The sequence below is a fragment of the Gadus chalcogrammus genome, chromosome 14, assembly GCF_026213295.1.
Source record: "Gadus chalcogrammus isolate NIFS_2021 chromosome 14, NIFS_Gcha_1.0, whole genome shotgun sequence".
In the NCBI taxonomy this organism is placed as follows: Eukaryota; Metazoa; Chordata; class Actinopteri; order Gadiformes; family Gadidae; genus Gadus; species Gadus chalcogrammus.
Window position 1 is genome coordinate 25,683,868 of NC_079425.1, and position 16,359 is coordinate 25,700,226.

General features: G+C 48.2%; 1 protein-coding gene across 1 annotated transcript; it reads right to left on the reverse strand.

Annotated features, from left to right (window-relative positions):
• Positions 1 to 108: 108 nt before the first annotated feature.
• tars3 (threonyl-tRNA synthetase 3) lies at positions 109 to 16,201 on the reverse strand. The gene is made up of 19 exons (XM_056607764.1): positions 15,669 to 16,201; positions 15,424 to 15,516; positions 14,752 to 14,939; positions 13,771 to 13,894; positions 12,977 to 13,101; positions 12,481 to 12,598; positions 11,812 to 11,876; positions 11,654 to 11,732; positions 10,869 to 11,015; positions 9,418 to 9,516; positions 6,944 to 7,110; positions 5,871 to 6,033; positions 4,924 to 5,061; positions 4,283 to 4,360; positions 3,991 to 4,091; positions 2,887 to 2,991; positions 2,088 to 2,160; positions 1,412 to 1,526; positions 109 to 768 (listed from the first exon to the last, which is right to left on the reverse strand). The coding sequence occupies exons 1-19, from the start codon at positions 15,990 to 15,992 to the stop codon at positions 620 to 622; spliced, it is 2,451 nt and encodes an 816-aa protein (XP_056463739.1). The 5' UTR covers positions 15,993 to 16,201; the 3' UTR covers positions 109 to 619.
• Positions 16,202 to 16,359: the final 158 nt, after the last annotated feature.

Genomic DNA, 16,359 nt, shown 5'->3' on the forward strand with positions numbered 1-16,359 from the left:
ATTAATCACGATTAAATATTTTAATCGCTTGACAGCGTACCCCACAAAAACATTTCTGAATAAATGACGTGGCCAGAAACAAGGGTCATTTGACTGCATGAAAACATTCAGGAATAGAATCGTTCTGGTATCTGAATATCTTTATTCAATTCAGTGACTCATCGTCAACAGAACACCAGAAACAGGTTTAATCTCATTCTATGTTCATTAATGATGCAGGGTGGCTCAGTCACTGCTATACTATAACAATCATTGTCACCTTCTCTTGCCTTAACAAAGCATTCTAGTGTATTAACTCAAATGTGCTACAGATTTAGTTATTTTATTCAAAAAGATTTGATGTTAAAATACCTTGAATAAAAAACAAAAACGAACTAACTAACCACAAGCTGCTGCTCTAACCAATCACACCATCACATGCCAAACTGCCTTTGGAATCCAACCCCCTTTCATTCACGTCCCCCTAATCCCTTTCCCTCATTACTAGAGTACACTTTCCCTTTGCCATCCTGTTTGATATTCCCTCCCCAACTCTTCTCCTGACTGCCTTCCCGGTGACTCCGAGGCCTTCATCCCTCGTGCGCGAGTGCCAGTCGAGGCGGTTGACGGCGGCCTTCCCTCAGAACTCCTCCTCTGCGTTGCGGCAGCGCGCCTGCTTCAGCAGTGTGAGGCGGGCCAGCACCTCGCTCAGCGGCAGCTCTCCGTGGACCTTGTTGTCCCTCGTCCGTACGTTGACGCTGTTAGTCATCTTCTCCTTCTCCCCGACCACTGCCAAGGCACGAGGACACACGACAACAGAAAACACTGTGAGATGGCCGTGCTGCTCCAGACACAGCTAGCAGCACACAGCAACAACCCCCCCCCCCGGGCCACCCCTCGCTCAGCTCAGTGGAAGCCACTTGTCAGGCTTGGGAAGACAGTTTCAGTGGAGTCCCATGAGAACTGGATTCTGCCACATAGGAAAAGCCTTCCCCACTGGCCCCCCTGGCTGATTGACAGCTGGCTCAGGGCCAGGTTTCTGTGCCGTCATAATGATCACTGCGCAAGAATTCCTAATTTCCATGTCGGTGGCATGTGGCTGCATGTGGCTCAGGAGGCAGAGGGGTTTGGCTGGTAACCGGAAGGTTGCTATTTCGAGGTGTCGAGGTGTCCCTGAGCAAGACGCCTCACCCTAACGGCTCTTGACGAGCTGGCTGTTGCCTTGCATGGTTGACTCCGCAATCGGTGTGTGAGTGTGTGCAGGAATGGGTGAATGTTAGGCAATATTGTAAGGCGCTTTGAGTGGCCACTGGTTAGATGCCTCTGTATAAATACAGTCATTTAGCCTTCAGCCCCTCCATATTTACTGCTATGCGGACTCGAGGAGATGAGGACGCGCTGCTTGAGGATATCGAGAATTGAGAATGCTTACCCAGTATAAAGTTGTACTGGGCCAACTGGGCATTGCGGATCTTCTTGTTTAGAAGGCAACTGGAGTCCAAGTCAGCTTCCGCCATGAAGCCTGCTTCAACAAACTGCTTACAAGTCTGAAAGGAAGAAGCACTGCTCTTGATCACAAGCACAGACTGACAGACAACGAGGACGCAGAGAAAAGGTTCTAACCTGATTCAAATCAGAACTACTTTGAAGATGTCAATGAATGTAGTTGCAACAGATACACAACTAACTGTTTGTTGTGCTGCAAACAGAAGTACCTGGCTCGGGCTGGGCGGTATGAGATATATCAGCTCATCATCATCATGATAAACAGAGGGGAACTTAAACATCGTAAAGTCAGCGTCTTCAGTCTGAGAACTGAAACAAGGTGTATGCCAATTTACGGCGTTACGACCAACTGATGGAGCCCCTTGTGAAATGATTCAGTCTGTGTCTCATAATGAATAATATATTTAACAATTCATAATGATCGCCTATTCTTTCTCATTCAACAGCTGAAGCAGGGAGCAGGAATCCATCCACGAGTGCATCACAGAATCATGGCGTCGGCCGAGCTGAGAGACGCTCCACAGAGACACAAACACGCAACTCCATTTAAAAGGCCCACGTGTCTGTGTTGGGGGCGGGTCAGACCGGGGTGCGGGGCTCACCTTCTTGGCGTAGTCCTCACAGGTCGGGTTGACAGGCACGAACATCACCTGGCGCGGGGACAGCCACAGCGGCCTGGAGGAGGTGAACAGGGACTGAGTATCAGGGAGAGGTTCCATGGCACAGGGGCAAGCTGACTGAAGCAGAGACAGCAACCAAGGTGTTGCATTATAGATTCATGAGCCCTGGTGTTATGTTGTTAATAATGGGAGACGCTGGCGTTTGCATACCCCATCAGCAACTAGGGTGAAATACTCTGGGCGTGTGTGCATTCGTGTGTGTGTGTGTGTGTGTGTTCATTCGTGTGTGCGTGTGTGTGGGTGTGTGTGTGTAATTTTCTATGACATCCTTTTACTTCTACACCTGACTGATTAATTCTCCCATGTATTTCAATTCAATAGCATTTGTATTTGATAACAAACATTCAAATGTCCACCTGCACCGCACTTATATTACGTCAGCCATCGACCTTGGTTCGACATCCATGGAAATTCTTTGTTTGAAGAAGAACCCACACAACCAAAGCTTGATAAAAGGCATTGTGCCTCTCAGACGACCAGACGGAGGGAGACGACCTGAGCACCTCTTCCTTTAGCCTAACGAGCCGCAAGCAGCAGGATGCACTCATTATCGTTATTATCAGCTATTTGAGATAAAGCTACACTGAAATAATTGCATTGCATTCTGCAAATGGATTCATTAGTATTATGACGACTTCACCTCTTCATCAAGGCACCCATAATGTGAGATAATCAAGGCGCCCTGAATGTAAATGTGAATGTAATTTTAATGTAAATGTACCATTTCCCTGCGTAGTTCTCAGTGAGGATGGCGATCATCCTCTCCACGGACCCCAGGATGGCTCGGTGGATGATGACCGGCCGGGCCTTGTCCTCGCCGTCCTTCCTGCAGACGACAGAGAGGCTCACTGAATCAGCTCTCCTCTAAAAGCAGCGTTGAACACAGCAGTTTGTAATTCACTCGACCGCCCCAGGTTGAAACTGTTGACCATGTTCTGATTTTGATTTTTCTTGGTTATATTCATAATTATGCTCCTGAAATTAAATGAAGTTAATTACAAGATTAAAATGAATGAATTTATTAATGATACACCCTTGTCCATATCCATGATCAATCAGTTACTCTTTAAATATGAATCAGTTCCCGGCTTAATAGATGCATTACCATTTAACTCCAACTTCCAAAATGACTAAATGTCTTATCTCATCAGATACATGTGGATTCAGATACATGTCAGGACATCATTAAAGCATGATGGACACATGTATCAGAGCACATGCTACCCAATTTGCATCCATCTACTAAAAGCAGTAAGACTTGTTCAAAAAGAGAACATTGAGAACATCTGCCTGACAGATTCAGTCTTCCTTGCTAGTTGAGTCTTGCAGAGTTCATGTAGAGTTCTATTACTCTTCCTATGTAGAGACTACCTGGAGGAACAAGTCAGCTGGGATCAAATTAGTCCACACACAGGAGGGGACCCGTCAGGGCCTTCAATGGAAGAAGAGTCAGTCTCTGGGGAGAATATCCTCCATACAGGGTAGCCTATTAGATTTCCTTGATTAAATGCCCTGACCATTTAACGGAACGAGAGTGAGTGAGTTAGTGTGGAAGCTGGAGTATTAAAATTATATTTTGCCTAAAGCGGAAAAATTGCCAGGGACACCCGTACTTATAGTTAGTGATTATTATCATTTTTGGGAGGTCCAAAAGGCCCAGTTCTGATAGAAACGGCTCTCCACTGACAGAGACAGAGACAGAGACAGAGACAGAGACAGAGACAGAGACAGAGACAGAGACAGAGAGTTCAGGGGTTGGAAGAGAGGGGGTAGGAGAGAGAAGGTAGGGTTCATGTGTGTACACTGCGTCCGTGAGGTGACTCACCCCACAAAGTTCAGGTTGAAGCGGATTGGCAGCTGGAAGTCCAGCTGGATGGTGGCGCACTGGTGGTAGCGGCCAATCGCATCCTTGATCTGGATGTCGATCTGAAATGCCGACATAGACAAACATGTTCAACCTCAGAAAGGCACGTTGCGTCGACTTTTAAAGACGCCATTGACTGAATGTCTTTCTATCGAAGATTCAAGCTCACCCTTCCAGTATAGTATAGAGTAGTACAACAGTATAGAGTAGTATATTAAAGATAAAGATCCATGTGCAGTAGGAGCGGTCCTACCTTGGGTCCGTAGAAGGCCCCGTCCCCTGGGTTGAGTTTCCACGGCTCTCCAAACTCATTCAGGCTGTTCTCCAGTTGCTGCCCAGCAGGAGAGACAAGGAGAGACAAGGAGAAACGTCAGACCAGTGGCAGGGAGCACGTAATAAACGCTCTCATGGCAGTAGGACACGAGACGTCTACACCACTGCTTTACATTAAGGGCACTTAGCAGACGCTTTTATCCAAAGCGACTACATTTGTCAGATATATATTGTTGTTTCTCCTTCTTCTGTCGCTCCAGTAAGGATGTTCATAGAACCAAGTGCCAAGCAACTAACAATCACTAGGTTAACCCATTCCCCGTACACAACAAAGATACATTAAGCGACAGAAAATGCAACATACAATAAGCGCGTACATAAAGTGCCAGGATGTACAACATGCAATAAGTGCGTAAGAGGGGTATTTTTAGGAGAGTTAGGGAGGAGAAGGGGGCAGAGGATGGGTGCTACACAGTGCTGTCTGCTTCCAGAACGTCACAACAGTCCTACCAGGTTTTGAGTCTGAGCCATGTGTGCCATCACACTCATTTGATGTTACGGTGCCGACGACCAATCAGGTGGCCCAGTCCGAGCTCCCCCCGGGTGTGCCGTGGTGTTTACCTTCTCGGCCTGGTTCCACACGGCGACGTCCCCCAGGTACTTCTCGGGCCGCGTGGACAGGTGCAGCTGGAAGGAAAAGCCGAACACGTCGTAGACGCAGCGCAGGAAGTCCAGGCAGCCCTTCATCTCCGACTCGATCTGCACACGGACCAATCAGAGGCAGCGGCTCATTGGAACATCCCACTGTCAATTTGATGTGTTGAATAAAATAAAACTACTTAGTCAGCAGACTGACTTTCCCTTCCAACATCTGATGTATTCTTGAGACTGATTTCCTTATTAATGTATATGCAATTAATAAAGTAAAAATGATGTTTTGGATACATTGTGTGTCAAATTGCTGTTCTTTCAACAGAGCAATATTAAAAGGGGAAAGGAACAATACATATCTAGTAATATGAGGCAAGTAATATGACAACGCAGATTTTCTACCAATTCATGTTTCCTTTTTGGAGGCAGAGGAGTCAGCCTTTCCCCTTCAGCCCTGGAGGGGAGTGACATAACTCACCTGCTCCATGAGGGGAGTGACTGATCACTCACCTGAACCACAGAGGGGGTGTGGGTGACTGATCACTCACCTGCTCCACAGAGGGGGTGTGAGTGACTGATCACTCACCTGAACCACAGAGGGGGTGTGAGTGACTGATCACTCACCTGCTCCACAGAGGGGGTGTGAGTGACTGATCACTCACCTGTACCACAGTGGGGGTGTGAGTGACTGATCACTCACCTGAACCACAGAGGGGGTGTGAATGACTGATCACTCACCTGAACCACAGAGGGGGTGTGAGTGACTGATCACTCACCTGCTCCACAGTGGGGGTGTGAGTGACTGCTCACTCATCTCCATGGAGGTGGGGGGAGGGGTTGACTGATGGATCACCTGCTCCATAGAGGGGGTTGAGTGACTGATCACTTAACTCCCGAGGAGGGGGGGGGGGGCTCACCTGCTCCATGGTGCAGAAGATGTGGGCGTCGTCCTGCTGGAAGCGCCGCACCCTGGTGAGGCCGGTGAGCGCCCCCGACAGCTCGTTGCGGTGCAGCACCCCGAAGTCGGCCAGCCGCAGGGGCAGCTCCCGCCAGGACCGGGGCCGGTGGCTGAACATCAGGCTGGGGGGGGGGGGGGTATTTTTTCTTAAATACATTTCAATACATCTTTTAATTTTCCTTCATATTGTCTTTATCTGTTTTATTTTATTACACTACAACACTTTTTTTTTTACTTTGCCTTTGTTTTTTCTTCTATTTATCTATTTTATTTTATTATTTTATCTTATCTATTGTATGACAATGTTTCTATGTGAAGCACAAAAAAGTTGCCCGCCTTGCCTTTAATGGAGGGGGGGGTCCGAGACGATCATGAGTCAGCTGGTTGATCAGAGATAAGGTGGTCCTTTATCAATAACTTAACCATACCCAGAAGAGAAACCATGGGTGCATTTGACCGGAGTGCACACACGTTATGGATTATGTTTCTCATGTAGACATCCATGGAGATCATCTTTAATAGAAGAACAAACGCTGTGTCTTCCCCACATTGTTCCCACAACATCCTATCTTGTTGTTCTATCTGCATGTTTTCGAAGCAGTGATCCTGATTTGAAGAGATCATGGTTCCTCCTTTCAGATTTGTGAGCAGTTTGTGGAAGCGTCATGGCAGAAGCGGAGTTGGACCCCTGCTGTCTTTCAACAAGTTGAGAGATTAACCGGCTGTTCCCCGGGCGATGTGAGAGGACCGGACTCACGCATGAGCATTCAGGAGATCAACATTATACAACCTCAGAAACCGGGCTTCCCCTCCATTATGTTATCACACTACACACAATAAATAATATTATGATATAGAGAACGAGATATCTACCAATCTCTTTCCATCCATCTCTCTCTATATATAGTTATATATAGAATCATACTGTGGAATGTCATTATGTTATATATAAATATACATCTCGTTTTGAAGGTTACAAAGTAATTTGTCAGAGAGTGTGGGAGGAGGAGGAGGAGGAGGAGGTGGGGGTACCAGTGTCCGGGACAGTTCATGGGCTTCAGGGCAAAGACGTCGTCCTCCACGGGGAAGGAGAACATGTTGTCGCTGTAGTGCTGCCAGTGGCCCGACGTCTCCCACAGCTTGCTGTTGTAGATGTTGGGTGAGGACACCTCCTGGAAGCCTCTCCTCCAGTATTCATCCTGGAGAGGAGAGCCACATGACGCTCATTATCTATAATTGATAGATGAGGACATAGTTCTGTCCAAGCATCACCACAGCATGATACACTACTGAGCTGGGGCGGCGTGTGGCTCAGGGGACATAGCGAGCTGGCTGGTAACCGGAATGTCGTGTCGAGTTGTCCCTGAGCAAGACACCTCACCCTGACTGCTCCTGACGAGCTGGGTGTCGTCTTGCATGGTTGACACTGTCGTCGGTGTGTGAATTAGTAAATGAATGGGTGAATGTGAGGCAGTATTGAATCGCGCTTTGAGTGGCCGCTGGTTGGAAAAACGCTGTACAAATGCAGTCCATTCACAATTTTCCCATTAAACAGAGAGGACTGGTTTCCCACTGGCTGGCAGCGGGGATGGAAACCCAGTCACGGTGTTCCTATAGATAGAGCGGCGGGGGCCTCCTCTCTCAGAGGAGTGCGACGCCGCCGGCGGACTTCCCCCAGACCACTTAGGAGAGAGACTGAGTCACTCCAGGAGAGGGGCCACCAACTGCCCCGCTGGCACAGACGCATAGCCATGCAGGAGACCGGATGTTTACCGGGGCCGCGGCCGGGGAGAAGCAAACACCAGGGTGCGGCCGAGTAATCTGTTGGCTCGCTCTCCCGACCCCGCCCCGGCGGAACAAAAGGTACGGAGCTGACGTCCGCCGCACCTCGATGTGTACGGACGATGAGGGCAGGGACGCAGCGGCCTTGTGGAGCCGCTTATCGGCAGCGTGTGTGAGGGAGGGTCCGTCTGTACAGACGTGTGAACGTTGCGTGGAGGTCCGTCTCTGTACAGACGTGTGTACCATGTGTGAGAGGTCTGTCTCTCTCTGTACAGACATGTGTATGTTGTGTGAGGTCCGTCTCTGTTCAGACTTGTGTTGGGTCTGGAGGCCAACAGCCACAAATCACACTCTGATAATCTATTTGTTCTGGGAGTCAGAGCGCTGCCTTGTGTTGTTAGCGGGCTCGTCAGCCTCCAATGGGTCTCTGGTGCAAGACATTGTGAGGCCCAACGCTGATAAAACGCGGTGAACTTGATGTTAACTTTGGCTAATCCAAGAAAGGCACCTTCTAAAGAAAGATACAGTGGCTTTGGTGACCACTTCTTTGACTCAAAGAAATGGGAGTCCATTTGTATTCATTCATATCTGCTCAGAGTCCTTCACCTATTCTACTTCAACAGCCCAGATTTTAATGAGAGAGAGACGCTGTGCGTTCTGACTGGAAGGCCGATATGCATAACAATGACGGGCGTCTTTAGAGTAGCTGATGAGGGCTCTCTCAGTGTGGGAGGCTGGCTGGAGAGCTCCTGTTGTTGGCCTTATAGGTATAAGAGTCTGCCCACCGCGGAGCCTCATCGGCGGTCCCAACAAGGGGAAAATCAGAGGCTCATGGGGTAATTATCAGGCAGACCTTCTCAACAGACCATACTTTGTGTCTTTGTGATTGCACCGGTCAGCGCCGCACAAATCGGCCAATCAGGACGGGGAAAGCTACAAGATGTTCTATAAGTGTTCCGTTTTCAACCTTTGTAGATCGCAGGCGCCCAGGATGAAGTCTGTTTAACTTGCATTTAACACTTAAGAATTTCTATGAGGTTATTTTAGGAACATATTCCGAATATATAAAATTCTGTTGAATATCAATATTCCTTATTTTATATTTAGCTTGTTTGAGCCATACGCATATATTTTACATTTGAAGACATTTAACAACACATGTTCGTGATTCATTGCCTCTTAAAAGGAGAAATCCGGTGTAAAATGGATCTGGGATGCGATTATATGTGCTTTTTTTGCTACCAAACGTGACTCGTTGTCATACCAAACATATCCCAGATCCAATTTACACCGGATTTCTCCTTCAACCAATTGTTTTTACGGGTTATTTTTAATTATACAGCTTTTTAACTAAAAAAGGTACGAGTGTTAGCTAAAACTTAAAAGCACATTTCAGTTTTTTTTTTATATATTGATATTTTCCTGATGTTTTCCACTCACTAGAGCATCCTTGAAAGAACCTTAATACACGTTTCTACTGAAGGTACCACTAATTGATAACCTTATTTTGGTATTTTCCACTGCTGTCATCACAATGGAGGGCAATTATTCACACTACCAAGTGGAGCAATTAGTCCCCCAATTAACCCAGGATTAGTCCCCCCCCCACTTAATTAACTCGAGAGGGAAATAAGAGGATTCTAATAGGTCTGAGCACAAAACAATGGGCTGTGGGAGGGTGTAATGATGATCCAGGCGGCTGGAGCCTGGAGTCTGGAGCCTACCCTGATAAACTCGGTGAGGGTGTTGTAGATGAAGGCCCCGCGGGGCATGAAGAAACAGCTCCCTGGACTCAGGTCGTGGAAGAAGAACAGCTCCTGGTCCTGGGAGGGGGGGAAAGAGAGCCAGAGCCAGAGAAACAGAGAGAGAGAGAGAGACAGACCAAAGATACGTCAGCCATCTCTAACTTACATTACAGGCTCCTGGTGAAGTATCAGTACAATGCAAAAAACACTACGAAGAGTATACAATCATATCCCTTGAACCTGACCCTTTTGTTATGAGTATATGTTTCATCAAAGACAAAAGTACCTTGTCTATATCGGTACCATTGAGAAAGAGATCGCTGGGCTAGCATGAATAACTACTTTCACTTAACCAATAGGGTTTTTTCAGGTCAATGATATGAAAGCAAAAAACAAATCCTCGGAATACAATTCAAGTTGGTCTATATGTCAGTCCACACTTTATAAGATATAGAAGTATCGTTATATTACTAGCAGAAAAATGTCCACGAAATGTTTTGGTTCCTAGTATTTTGACCTCAACGACTTGTTATAGACAGTGTACAGTATATTGCTCCATCCAAGTCTTTCCGTATATCCAAGCCTGTATGTACTGGAGTGTGTGTATGCAACAGACAAGATGCTCAGATCTTCAGTCCAACCTGGTGGTGTCCCTGCCACTTCACACCCATCGGCTCTTACTCCGCCAGGAGTGAGCGGTTCAGTCTGGGGTGGAATGAGGAGATCTGCGCGCTAATAAGAGCCAAGGTCTCCCGTGGAGACCACAGAACCGTCCTGGGGAACCAGCTGGGCGCTCAGATGGCTCACAGATTTCACATACAGCGCCATTTATTAGCGGGGGAACAGCGCCCTCTACTGGTGCGATTCATCAACAAAAGCAGTTGTTTTTTTAAAAGGCGACAAACCAACAATGTTGGGGCGATGTTTGAGCTACACTGGCTGTGCTACAAGTTAACCGAGCAAAATGAGTGAGGCACAGAGGGTGCAATTAGCACCTAAAAACAGGGAAAGGGGGACACAGGCACTGAAATTAAACAACCACCAACAGAACCAAAAAACAAATTCTGTTTGTGATTTGTTGTTGTCGCTTGCCATAGTTTAAATCTGTTTTCTTAACAACAGAGTTTGGCGTTCCATAAGATCTTAATGAGAGGCTTTATACACCCATTTGTCGAAGCTCTTGAAAAATTTATACCGCACACATTCCTGCAACCATTAAATCACGCCAAGTTGTGGGGGTCGGCCAGGAGTCAAACATCTGGATCAGGGAGAACGCAACACACGTTATCAGCAGAACCCAACGATGGAACCAGCAGAAACATCAGAACCAGCAGAACCCAACGATGGAACCATGGCCCTCCAGGAGACCCCCCCCCCCCCGGACGGGCCCCTCAGACCGTCCCTCGGCGGCTGCCTTCCAGAACCCCCACCTTGCCGATCTTGCGATGGTCTCGGTTCCGGGCCTCCTCCTGGAAGACCTCCCACTCCTTCAGCATCTTGGTGTCGGGGAAGGAGATGCCGTAGACCCTCTGGAGCGTCTCCATGTCCGCGCGGCCCTCCCAGTACGTGGCCGAGTTCTGGGGGGACGGGGGAGAGGCACTTTAACAGAGACTATCAGGAATGGATGACCTTTGACCTCCAGACAAGGGATGTCAAAGGTCATCGTGAGGACCTTCTATCGAAGGACGTATCGAAGTATAGAAGGTCCATTGGAGTGCTTCTACTCATGAGGATAAGATAATTAAGAAAAATTTATATTAAACAAATATGTAGAAAGAAAGAGTGAGGAGCGAATACTATGACTTGTAAACAAGGAATAAATAATTCCTTCTTTCGTCTACAAATGAGCCTACTCCTGGACTACTCCTCTTAGTCCAGGAGTGTGGACCACATGTGCCCGTTAGAGCTGGTAGGTTTATTATAAACCAGATCAAGTAAACGGAGGAAGGGAATGCCAATCGGAGCTCAAAAGCGGTACCACATTTTTTCCGGTTTGTTTTTCGGCAAACACAAAGTACCGCCGTATGATTGCTTTGCAAATATTGCTTTTTAGAAAAGATTGCTTGGAAAGTGGGAGCCCCAAACTCACAAAGCTGAACAAGATTGCTGCGACATGCATTGTATAACAATGAAAACAAATCACACCACCGCTGGACAGGAACTACATAATCACTCCCAGGAGCGGCTCTATTCTAGGAACCGTTTCCCCACAGACCTTGTAGATCTTCAGGGCCTTGATCTTGCCGGTGTGCCTGACATGGGGCCCTCTGCATAGGTCAATCAGTGGCCCACATCTACAAGAGGAACACACAGAGGGTCAGAGCGCAGTGGCAGCGAGCTGGACGCGTGCGTCTGCGTTGGAGGTCCACCTGCCTGTAGACCGTGGTGGTGGGCGTGGTCACTTTCTCGTTGAGGATACGACACTTGAACTTGTTGTACTGCAAGAGAAAAGTGGTTTATTTTAGTCAATCGCTCTGGAGAATAGGCAATCACACACGGTAAAATACATACTCTAAAAACATCTCTCTGATGAAAAGTGTATTTGACAAAGTGCCGAGCACAAACGTGGCCAAAGAAAAGTACTGACAAGATGATTGTTCATCAGAAGCACAATTCAGAATCTGTAGTTTTGGAATACCCATTTTCAATTATTTGTGTAGTACGTCTAATGTATACAATTGCTGCCAAATATATTTAACGTATAATGGACAGCGAGCTGGTCATTATCGGCACATGTTTGCGATAATGACTCCTCGTTAGCCTCTTATTAGCTGCTACACACTAAGAAAATAATAATTGGACCAAAAATAATTCATGTATTAAAAATAAAATCCTTATTCCGATTCAGCGGTTTGCAAAAGCGTTGATATCCACGGCCGGTTATTCATGGCAGCGGTCTGCTACACAGAAACAACAAAACGCTGTGTGCCATGACTGACCAATCAGAACAGAGTATTCAACAAAGCTGTCTAATAAGTATCACATCAATGGTTGAGCGTGTCTCTGGCCCGCCATACACCCTGACCTGGGGGGCGTTCTCACCTTGAACATCTCCAGCAGCGTCTCTTTGCTGACCTCCAACCTCTCAAAGGGCTGCTTGTCCTTCACCACCGCTTTGCAGAGAGACTCCAACGCTCCGAACTCTGTGCTGGACACGCCCCTGAGACCCAAACAGTACCAATCGTTAGAGAACTCTGTGCTGGACACGCCCCTGAGACCCCAACAGAACCAATCGTTAAGAGAACCCGGTGCTGGACACGCCCCCGAGACCGCACACAGAACCATTGAAGCCTCAATGTCACGTCTCCTACTGCTGTCAACCACTACTACTTATCTAGGCTTACAAAAAAACGTGAAACAGCTCGCTTGATATTCTACAACTAACAAGCATAAAACCTGTATTCAAATACAATAATTATACTTAAGCAATACCTTTAGTTTAATTAATTGAAATTGAATTGAAAACTGAAGGTGAGTTCAAAGCCCAGGGACACGCATCTGTCTATCGAGGAATATGTCCTAATAAACAGGTACTCACGCCTGTCCGTCCATGAACATGTCGTAGTAGAAGCCGTTCTCGATGGGGGGTCCGTAGCAGAGGCAGCCACCGTAGAAGCGCTCCATGGCCTCCCCAAGGATGTGGGCACTGGAGTGCCAATACACCTGCAGACCAAACCGACCGGATCAGACCAGACCAGACCAGACCCAGGGTAAAACCAGATCAGATCGTAGCCTAAAGCCATCCCGGGTCCACTATATTCTGTTCCTTCATGTATTCCCTGCCTCTTTCATAAGATAGATTACGTTACGGCTAATTGCACTAGGAATTGCATAACAATTTGTCACAATTTTAAAAAAAATTATACAAATAAATAATAACCGTCCAAACATAAAGTGTGAACATGAAGTGTTAAGCATTTTCATCACAACCTACATGAAAAACCCAACCCGCTGCTGAATGTTAAAAACTAAAACTGTTCTTTTTGTGAAAGTCCAAAATAAGAAGCGTTCTTTTCGTGTTCCACTCAGACGGAGCGCAGCGTGCGACCAGTCTGCGTTCGCGCTTTAAACAACGACCAGTTATACGCTAACCTAGTGGTGGTTACCTTGGGAACGGGTGACAACGGAGTGGATCGGCCTACCAGGAGACACCAGAGTCTCTTCAGCTCTCTCTGCGCTCACTCACTCACACACACACACACACACACTAACACACTTGCTCAAACCAGGGTTTGATGGCTGTTCCGTCACCAGCGGATCAAACCCAGGCCTCTATGGACCCTGAATGCCCCAGAGGTGGTGCTGTTCCCCCTCCCACGACCCGACACTCACCGCCTGGGCGTCTGGGCTGTCGAAGCGCAGGACCTCCAGGGAGCAGTCCGCCTCCAGGGGGCGGTCCAGGTCCCACAGCTCGCCGTTGACCCGGGAGATCACAGCGTTGTCCGCCAAGCCCTGACTGGGACACACCGACCGGGTTACACACCAGAGCCCAACGCTACACCAGAGAGACCCCCCCTCATACCAGAGACCACCGCTATACCAGAGACCACTCTCATACCAGAGACCACCTCCACACCAGAGACCACCGCTACACCAGAGACCACCGCCACACTATTCCTCCATGTTTCAACTGCTTTTTCATTTTCTCGTTTTGTAGCTTTCAGAATTTAAACTTGCTCATGTACTTTGGTACTTTTCTGAGTACCCCCTGCACTACTCCAAAGTATCCCTAGGGGTAGGGAACCACTGGCTTGGAGCCCCGCTACTGTCCTCATAGAATCACTGACCTTGATCTTACATGGCTTTTTTTTTTTAATGCAGATCCCACACTATAAATAGCATCACATCACTGGCTACTCATTTAGAACCATGACAAACCGCAATCTAAAATAACCTGCGTGGGTCAGCCTGGTACCAGTCTTTGTGAGCTCATAGCCTAAAGCCTTTTTTACATTCGAACCAAAACCGGCATAATGACATGTAGCGCGTGTCCCTCACTTCTGAGAATTGATAAAAACAGAGACTATAAACACCAAGGCCGTCATGAGGTTTCCTGAACATTGGCCACTCAAAGCGCTTTACAATACTGCCTAACAATCCCCCATTCATGCACACACCGATGGTGGAGTCAACCACGCAGGGCAACAGCCGGCTCAGTGAGGGTGAGGCGTCTCGCTCAGGGACACCTCCTCACTCAGCTAGGAGGAGCCGGGGATCGAACCAGCAACCTACCGGTTAGCAGCCAAACCGCTCTACCACCTGAGCCACATGCCGCCCCCCAAAAAAAAGAAGCCACTCCGAGCAGCCGCTCACCTGACCCCGCAGGCCAGCTGGTAGGGGGTGCTGGCCCAGGCCACGCCCTCCACCTTGCGTCCGTCCGGCAGCGCCACGGTGATGGGGTGGGCATCGGCGGCACGCTGGGCCAGCAGGGCGTCGCTCTCCGTCTTCAGCCGCTCGTACATCGCCAGGCGCTCAGCGATGAAGGCGGGCGTCGGGCTCAGCTGAGGACCGGAAAACCGGAGAACCACGTCAGCATCAACAACAACCACATCTTACCACGATCCACTGGCTCACGTCTGCTTGGTTCTATCACCTCTGAGGAGCACTGCTCAGCTCTGGTTTATTGCAAAGAATTGTGGGTATTAGCCTTCACACTTATGTGCCAGTTTTACATTCTCACACACAGGCCACCTTAGTGGAAGGCTGCCCTAGCCCCTGAGCAAGGTCCTCTTACCTTACAAGGGAGGTGATATCATAGACAGCATTTTAAGGGTGTTCTCTAGACAAATCCTCAGTGTGGTTGACAATAAGAGTCCCACTACACTGTTTTTTAAGAGCAAAACACACATGGTCCTACATATACACACATATCATGCAATGTTTGCTAAAATAAATTCGTTGGTAAGGAGATGAGGTTAGCCATGGTTAGGATGGAAGGTAGTGATAGAGGATGTGTATGGGGGCTGGACGGGATGGTCTAGTCACCTCTTTCAGACCTGCAGCACCCTGGCCCTTGTCCTGCTTCTTCTCCTTCTTCACCTTGTCACTTGGCATTGCCTCGGAAGAAGAGGAGGTCACCTAAAACGAGCAGAAAAGGGGGTTCATCTATTCATGTTAGTGGAGTTGCGACACAGTGGTCCGTCACTAGTTTGAGTACAGAGCTACTAATGTGCTTTCATATCATTAGAGATAGCACCAGACAGTTCAGCCACGGCTGTTACGGCAGCTACCCGGGTCTTTGCGCGGCGGCTTGGTTCGGGTTTCTGGTTTTCCTTGGGGGTACTGGAGGTACCGGGGGTAACGGGGTCTCCTAACGGCTTCTTGCCCGCCGCCTCCAGCTGCCGCTCCGCCTGCAGACCTCTCCGGAGGTGCACCAGCCGGTACTTCAGCTTCTCGTTCTCCCCTCGCAGTCTCTCCAGCTCCGGCGTAACGACCGGAGCGCTGGAGACGTTCTTAGCCCCGATGAGTCCATCACGCAGATGAATGATCTCCTGGGTGAGACGCTGGATCTTATTCTCCTGGCAAGCCAAACGTGCTGCCATGCACTCCGCCATCTTTAAACTGCTGTCACTGTGTTATGTGTGGAGAATTGCGCCCCCACGCATGTGGTCAACGTGGTCCAGATATGACTCGGGGCTTAACCCTCTCTACCCCAAGCGCATCTTTAAAATGTGGGCAACGTGTTTTTATAACGTAATAGGATAATTTAACATTTTAAATGAACGTAATAGCACGCGTTTTTTCGTTTCCATAACCTCTGTTAAGCATCACTTGAATAATTAAAACGATATACATCGGTCTTCAGACAGTGTAGTAGCGGGAGGCCGGCGGTAGGGGTCAGCCTACTTTACGCTCAGCGGGTTTGAACGTCAGCTGACGTGCAGAGCAAACGTTGTTATGTTCCTGCAACACCGGGTGCTG